We start from the raw sequence: 8,824 nt of genomic DNA, 5'->3' as shown, positions 1-8,824 counted from the left end.
TTTGTATCAGTATTATTATTTTCTCTCCTTATTTTCCTATCAATCTACTGCTCCACACTCCAGTCAGTAGGTGGCGGTAATGCACCTGTACGTTGGTCTGACAACCGCCAATAAAACTCAAAAGAAGAAGAAGAAGAAGACGCGTTCTCTTGTGTTTCGGGAGGGGGGGGGGGGTAAATCTCCGCCCAACCCCGCCCAAGCGGACAGCCCCGTGAAGCAAACCGAGCGGACCCCGCGCCGCCAACCTGACTGTCAGCTGCAGCAGCAGTCCTCTGCAGAGTACCAACCAGCTCGACAGAGACACCCGGAAGGCACGAAAGTCAATTTGAGAGAGCAGCATGAATCGCTTTAAGACCTCCAAATTCAAAAACACCACTCCGAAAATTGCCAAGAAAGATGTGAGTAGCTGACGGGAGTCTGTGTGGAGCCACTTCTCCCAGCTAACATTAGCTTTTGGTGATCAGCTGTGCTACTTAAGTTGTGTTTTGGGGAACGCCTGCCTGCAAGGGATGTTGAACTTCCTGCATCTGGATGGCTGCTTAGCACTGAGGCAACTGCACGAAAATCTGAACTCTTACACTAGTATTCACACGAACTGTAGGCTAGTAGTGAAAACTATCAGCCATGTGGTTGCAAAGAGCTGTTAGCCTGCATCGGATTGTTGCATAGACGCCCATCATCACTGCGATTATGTTCTAGCTGACTGAATTTCCTCTCTGCTTTTTAGCAATCATGTGCACAAATGTTACCTGCACTGATTTCTCTTTCAGCCATCCAAAGGGAAAGATAAACATTTGAATGGCAAATGTGATATGTGATATTACTGTCATGATGCCTGGCTCTCTGTCAGTGATAGTAGTAAACTGCAAGAGACGACATGTCTGGACTGGACTGGAGTCTCTTTCTTTTAAAAAAATCTGCCATTTTTCTCCTCGTCTGAGGCCATTTGTTTCAAGTTTCAACGCCTGCAGCTCTCCTTGCTGAGGTGGATTATGTAATCCTCTGCCTTGTTTTTACTGAGGCAGTAAAATGTCTGGTATTTACAGAGATAGTTGATAGTCTCTCCAATCTCTGCATCTGCAGGGTCTGAGACAGCAGGTGGTGCTTTGCTGCCACGAATGTGAACCCTCTGATGCACAACATGGGTCTAAAGTGACCCCACTGAGTTTTTATTTTCTATATCTTTGCAATTAATTCATTTCATCATTCAGTGTTCCAGGTTTCCCTCAATCAACTTGTTTTTAATTATCATCAAACATCCTCATTTTTTGTTTTCATTTCTTACTTTTTGAATAAAAACCCTTTTTGTATCACTACGCTTCTAATGCACAACATGGGTCAAACATTTCATTATGGGGTATAATTTTAAGGAAAAATTAATTTAATCAATTTTGGAATAATACTGTAACATAACAAAATGTGGAAAAAGTGAAGCGCTGTGAAAACCTTCCAGATACACTGTATGTGTGACAACATGATACATAAACATGTTAAATATATTAAATATATGACTTTTTGGCCCCTTTTACTGCTAAAGTAACTATTTGAAACAAATGACTATTATTATAGTATTAGGTCATTTAATTTTAAATGAAATTTGGATGAATGAGTCATTTTTGACCCATGTGTGTAAAATTGATGTAATAATACAAAAAACTATTTTTCTTCACAAAGTATGAAAGGAAAAATGGATATGATCGATTGTAATAATAAAAAAAGATATTCAAAAAATACTTGTCAATCATAAAATTAATTGATTTTAAAAGAGCAAAGAAACACACAGCAGCATGAAATAACATGAGAAATGAATGTGGGTCATTTTTGACCCATATTGTGCATCAAAAGGGTTAAACTAGCCTTTCACACAACAGATCATTGGATATGTGTGTTTGTGGCTGTTCCGGTGCTAATAGTCATGTGACGTTGCCATGTCAAGACACTGTAAAAGAGAGAAAATGGGACAAGGAACAAAAAGTGAGCGGAGAGGCAGATTTATGGTAAAAAACAAAAAAGCAAATATGAGTGGGATGTTTTCTCTCCAAATTATCTGGAAAAGCTTCAGTTTTCCACATGATTAGAGACGGTGATAGTTTAATTTAGTCAACTCTTTTCTTCCTAATAGTCTAATTTAATCAACTGAGCACTGAGGTATCCAATAGTCCCCAGAACCTTTTTTTTGTTTTTGTGACAAAGCTCTTGATTTTGATACGCAGTAGTGGTTGACCGATACAGGTTTTTTAATGCCGATACAGATTATTTTGACATCAGTCTTAACCGATTCCCAATATGTGCTGCCGTTTTTTTTTTTTGGGGCCGATTCTTGAAGCCGATATTGCCTTTTCTCCCTCCATTTTTATGATAAAAATGACACAATGATAACAAACGTTATACAAGTCTCAATTTAAACAATAAAAGAAACATTTATTAACAAACAAACAAAACATATTAACAGTTGGATAGCAAACAATGTGTATGTTGTTCTAGGCCTGGAGGTGGTGGCGCCTCAGATGATCCACATATTTGATGTGTTTTCCTTTTTGCCGGTATCAGCAGCAGCTCACCAGAGAATGGCAGATGTTGCACCGAGCCTTGCCTGCTGTTGATCAGTGAAATGGGCTAATTGATCAGTGAACGCACGCATGTATTGGCCGATGCCGTTACAAGAAAAAACGCAAATATCGGCCCGTTATATCGGCCGGCCGATATATCGGTCGACTTCTAAAACACAGCGGAGTGTGTTCCGTCTTTCTCTTTAAACCTGAGTAAAATGCAGAAAAACACACACCAGATGTTGTACATGTTGACCCAAATGGGAATATTAATGGAAGATAAGCCCTTTGGAATATAAAAAGCATCCTTAATATTATCCATGCAGGAAAAGATGCTCCAGATACTGGAGTAGTCATTCCTATGTGAAGTCCTAGGGAGAGATTAATACAAAGTGGAAAAAACTCCTAGGCAGCTAGTTAGTATCAGAGCTGAAATGATGATCTGATAAACAGAAAAAGAATCAACTATTTTTCATGAAAAAATGACATGATATGCCTTGAACATGGAGATTACATACCCTTTCTGTTTTTATATTATGTTAAACTGATTTGTCTTTGGGGTTTTTGGATCAACCACATTTAAAGACATCACCTTGGACTTTGTAGAAACTGTCATGGACATGTACAAAGACACCAAAAACACCCAAAAAAGACAAAAAAAGACACAAAAAAGGTGCTTGAATTTGACCACTGAAAAAGTGTACGAACCCTGAAATAGAACACAATGTGGTTTTAATCCTTTGTAACACCAATGATACATATGCACCATGTCTCCTGACGTACACACACTAAGATTATGTAATCCTGTTAAATGATATGCTGATTATGAAGTTCCCCTTGCCAAGTCTGGTTGTGAGGATCAGCAGTATTTATTGAAGCGTGCTGTACAGACACTCAGTCCTCTTGCTGCTCTTTCCTTGTTCATGTTGAAAGGTTTTAAGAGTTCTCTGCTGAGCAGCAGGGAGTCCTTCACTTCCTCAACTCATTCAGTCTCTGACTCTCAGCTCGGTCCTTCCTGTTTATTTCACTGCTCACTTTGTTAAATTCAAGTTGTGACAGCAACTTAGTCACGTCTTCCTCATTATTATTAGAAAACAGATGGTCAGGGGTCTCAACCTTGCGGCCCGCGGGCCAATTGCGGCCCTCGTGATGATATTTTGTGGCCCCCACCTTGATATGAAAGTTTAATGTGAGTTTTGTAAGAATTACACTTTACCGTGTTGTGTGTGGAAGGTCCCTTTAATTACTTTTTTGGGGTAATTTTGTGTCTTTTTTAAAATAATTTTGTGTATTTTTAATAAGTTTGTGTCTTTTTTTAAACAATTTTGTGTCTTTTTAATAATTGAGTGTCTTTTTTGGAAATTCTGTGTCTTTTTTGGTAATTTTGTGTATTTTTAAAATAATTTTGTGTCTTTTTTTTTTTAGTAATTTTGTCTCTTTTAAAAAAATATAATTTTGTGTCTTTTTAAAAAATAATTTCTTTTTGGTCATTTTGTTTCTTTTTTAAGTAATTTAGTTTTTTTCTGTCATTTTGTGTCTTTTAAAAATTTTTTTTGTCTTTTTTGAGTCATTTTGTGTCTTTTTGAAATAATTTTGTGTCTTTTTAAAATAATTTTGTGTCTTTTTTGGTAATTCTGTGTATTTTTTTGGTCATTTTGTCATTTGTTGTCTTTTTTAAGTAATTTAGTGTTTTTTTTGTAATTTTTTGTCTTTTTTTTTTTGAAGTAATTTTGATACTGCCTCCAGCGGCCCCCAGGTAATTTGATTTTGAGACCCCTGGTTTAGATAGTGGGGTGTTTTCTTGTGTCACCTTGTCCAGTGGACACTTTCTTGGGCTTGAAAGACATTTTCCTTCTTCTCTGTTGTGTTTTCTGACCCTGATTATATAAGCGGCACTATCTTGCTCTTGTTTTTATCCGTAATGATCACTTACTCATGCTCTCCGTGCTTTTAACTCCAGGAATGGATCAACAACGTCCAGGCTGGCTCCTACTCCTGCCAGGGGAACCACATCAGAGCCAGCTCCAGGCTGGTGGCCTTCAACACGGAGCAGGCTGGTAAGGCTATAAACCTGTGGTCAGCTGTAACGTTTGCTTCATGCAGACAGAAGAAGCCACTATGTGTCTGCTTGTTTCATCAAGTGTTCACATGTTCAGAATATTGAGAATTATGGAAACTTTTGTATGTCCTTTGTAAGTCCTTACAAGATGCTTATTAACATTATTGTGTGTTTATAAGCTTATATAAGTGTTAATAATGGCATTACAAACACCCATGACCCACCCATTATGTCTTTGCCATGCCTTTATTAATCTTATTTTGTTTGCTTATTGATATTAAAATATACTTTTTTGCTCATCTATTATAAGTTAACTATAAGTTAACTATGCTTTTTGCAACTACCGCATCTAAAGCGAGAACAATGCCTTATTACTTGTTTATTAATGGTTATTAAGGACCTTATTATAAAGCGGTACCCAATTTTTATTTAAAGAAAAACAAAACAGCACATACATGTTGCTCTACATTTTGTACACATATCAAGTCTTTTCATCAAAACATAAAAAGAAAGAAAATGGTTTAAAAATGAAAAGAAAGTAAAGAGAAGACAATAATAATAATAATAATAATAAAAAATTAAATAAAAAAATCAAAATCACATCCTTGCAAAAGCATTTATACTCTCTGTCACAGAACTCCTATAAAGGCATACTTATACCTAAATTGATAGTCAACTTGAAACTTAACAATTAACAACTTGAAAAATAAAATAAAAATAATAATGATAGTTAGAAAATCACAATAACAGCCGTAATAATAGTGAGTTTCTCTGCCCCATGTGCACCTTCCTTCATCCATGTTTTCTTCTGCAAACAGAACCTTATTATGATAACATCCATGACAAGAGCAACATCAACTCAAATGATAGTACTAGGAAATTAAATAAAGATTACATTATTTATTAATCTGACAGTTATAGATCATTTTGTCAATGAAAAAGAAAAAGAAAAAGTAACAAACCAAGGTCAAAATTGTGATATTTCTGTCGTAATCACCTTATGCTACAAACCTTGTTTAAAACGTCTCTAAAAATAGTGTTTGTAATAAAAAAATAAATAAAGATAGTTTGCTGCATATATGTATAGCACTGTCTCTTAGGGACATTTTTGGGTTTTCATTTTTCCAAATTCCTCATTTTGTTTATGAATAGGGCATACATTTTTTGCAAGGGTGCGTTTTTTTCCTTCAAGTTCAACCTCAGCTCCTATAATTAGTCTTTCATAAGCTGTGTATCCAATATACAGACAAAAACGTCCCCATTGAAACCCATTTAAACCACAAATTTTGATCCCAAGGCCATAAAAGCATAAAATCATGCATTTTATTACATCAAGCATTAAATCTAGAGCCCTGGTTTCAAAATGATCATTTTTACTATTTTCCACTGGACTAAACCATTTTCTCATGCTTTCCCTACGGGGCAAAGAAACACTGTTTTTCTGGTTTCCCCTTGCTGTATTTTGGAGCGCTGCAGTGTTTGATGCATTGCAGCAAAATCAGTGTTATTGATAATCATTATAATCATAATCCCAGACAGAGAAAAAATACCCTAACATTAAGTATCCAGGAAACAAGAAACAACAGTGGGCAATCTTGGAAAAAACTGTTATTTAAAGGGTTAAAATCCTGGAAATGAATGAACATTAGGTAGGTATGAAACTCAAATTACCTGGGGGCCGCTGGAGGCAGTATCAAAATGACCAAAAAAAGACACAAAATGACAGAAAAAACTAAATTACTATATAAAAAGTCACAAAATTACAAAAAAGACACAAAATGACTGAAAAAACACTAAATTACTTTAAAAAGACACTTAATTACTTTAAAAAGACACAAAACGACAAAAAGACGCAAAATGACCCAAAAACACACAGAATTACCCAAAAAGACGCAAAATGACAGAAAAAAACCTAAATTACTTAAAAAAGAAACAAAATGACCAAAAAATACTCAGAATTACCAAAAAAACACAAAATTATTAAAAAACACACAATTATTAAAAAACACACAGAATTATAGACCCCCCCCCCCCAAAAAATTACCAAAAAAACACACAAAATTACCAAAAAAGTAATTTAAAGGGACCTTCCACACACAACACGGTGAAGTGCCATTCATATAAAACTCACATTAAACTTTCATATCAAAGTTTAAAACAAACATTTTTTCTAAAGTTTTGACAAATTATGTAAAATTTGTTATATACCATAATGTTGCAAAGTAAACGTGGATTGTATTTTTTTTTATCATTTTAGTTCACATTTATTTCCCTGTATATAATCAGATTTTTATGGGGAAAAAGTACCTGGATAGACCAACTGACACTGGATTAGATCACGTCATTGACCCATATGTTACTTTTTTGACATTTTTTAAATGGACATAAGGGTTAAATAAATTCTCTGTACTATTAGGACTGAAATGAGGTTTGAACTGTATAATCAATCACATGTTCTGTGTCTGCGTCTGCAGGTGGAGGTATGCTGGGCCTGTCCTCAGTCAGACCTGGTCCGGATGGCCAGTGGACAGTCACACAGGTTTCCTGTCACTCTGGTAATGTTTCTTTATTCCTTTTCCAGCAAATTACAGTCCTTTTCCTTCCCTGTCCCTCTGCATAACTGTCACCACTCCAACACTCAAGGAAACCCCACTCTCTTTAACCCTTTATCGGGCGAAGAACTATAACGTAAAGTAACTTCAGTGGATATCAAAATGGGGTCCCCATGTCTCTGTATGAGGTCCTAGAACCACATGGATTTCTTCCAGCTAATCAGCAAACATCAGGCTACGTCACAGACGGTGACACCATGACATCTGAGAATATTTTGAGAAAAAAGTTGCAAATTTACTAGATTAAAGTGGCAAATCTACAAGAAAAAAAGCTGCAGATTTAAGAGATTTAAAGTGGCAAATCTGCGTGAAAAAAGTCGCAGATTTACGAGAAAAAGTGGGAAAAAAATACTTTTTTCTCGCAGATTCACCACTTTAAATCTCATAAATCACCGCATTTTTTTCTTGTAGATTTGCCACTTTAATCTCGTCAACTTTTTTCTCAAAATATTACCCCCCTTCCCTGGGTCCGTTTGTTTTTGTTTTTTTACACATTCTGGCTGTATGTAATATCCTCCAATATTCTCTAGGGTTGAAATTTGGAATTTGCAAGTATTTCAATAAGTGTCCTATTAAGGGTTAACCCTTTGATGCACAACATGGGTCTAAAGTGACCCGACTAAGTTTTTATATTCCATATCTTTGCAATAACTTAATTTCATCTTTCAGTATTGCAGGTTTTGTTTTTGATCATCATACATTCTAATTTTTTGTTTTCATTTCTCACTTTCTGAATAAAACCCCCTTTTTTTTGTTTATATCACTACGCTTCTAATGCACAATTCACCAATTTAAACCCCGACAAAGAAGACACAAATATTAACTATCCTATTTTGTTAAATTGGTGTTTTTTCCAATGGAAATTATTATTTGGTGGCTCTAAAAAGTCACAATTGTTAAAATATGTGATTTTAAATGTAATCTGGTGGTTCTAACAACTCTTTTAAAGTTAAACCTTCAAAATAAGACAAACAGTTACACATATACTCAAACTGTTAATTTAGTGTATCACTTTTGCACAAGGTCATTTTTGACCATGTGTGTAAACTTGATGTAATAATACAACAACTATTTTTCTTCATACAGTATGAAAAGAAAAATGAATATAATGATCTATTGTAATAAAAAAAAAAAGATATTCAAACACACAGACAACATGAAATAACATGGGAAATGAATGCGGGTCATTTTTGACCCATGTTGTGCATTAGAAGGTGTTTATATGTTGTGCATCAAAGGGTTAAAGAAAGTGATCACATGAAAAATGCAGATTCATTTCCTCGGAAAGGAAATTAAGCCAGACAGCTGTGACCCTAATCTAATTTTTACTTTCCATTTTTTTCCCCCCTCCTCTCTGACAGATCTGGTGACTGATATGGACTTTTCTCCCTTTGATGAAAGTCTCCTGGCAACATGCTCTGCAGATGAAACGGTGAGATTTCTTTTCTCTGTCTTTGTATTGATCTTGTAGTTGTATACTTACACATAAGTCCACTTTCCATCCTCTCCGGCTTTGTTGTTCCTGGCGTGGCCTTGAAAACAATATGGAGCTGCTCAGTTTCTTTTTTATTTCAACCTTTTGAAGACTCGCTCCTCTCAGCACA

At 35.5% G+C, this 8,824-nt stretch overlaps 1 protein-coding gene across 1 annotated transcript in view; it reads left to right on the top strand.

The window, feature by feature from the left end:
- The first annotated feature begins 266 nt into the window (after window positions 1–266).
- coro7 (coronin 7) overlaps window positions 267–8,824 on the top strand; it is a 201,363-nt gene continuing 192,805 nt past the window's right edge. Inside the window, exons 1-4 of the mRNA XM_059348265.1 lie at window positions 267–398; window positions 4,510–4,606; window positions 7,083–7,163; window positions 8,582–8,652. Of these exons, the coding sequence (XP_059204248.1) occupies window positions 339–398; window positions 4,510–4,606; window positions 7,083–7,163; window positions 8,582–8,652 (309 nt within the window). The 5' untranslated portion in view covers window positions 267–338. The remainder of the gene's footprint in view (window positions 399–4,509; window positions 4,607–7,082; window positions 7,164–8,581; window positions 8,653–8,824) is intronic.

This window comes from Centropristis striata, chromosome 13, assembly GCF_030273125.1.
Source record: "Centropristis striata isolate RG_2023a ecotype Rhode Island chromosome 13, C.striata_1.0, whole genome shotgun sequence".
Lineage (NCBI taxonomy): Eukaryota > Metazoa > Chordata > Actinopteri > Perciformes > Serranidae > Centropristis > Centropristis striata.
The sequence above is the reverse complement of the archived record's forward strand: the minus strand, read 5'-3'. Positions and strand labels throughout refer to the sequence as shown.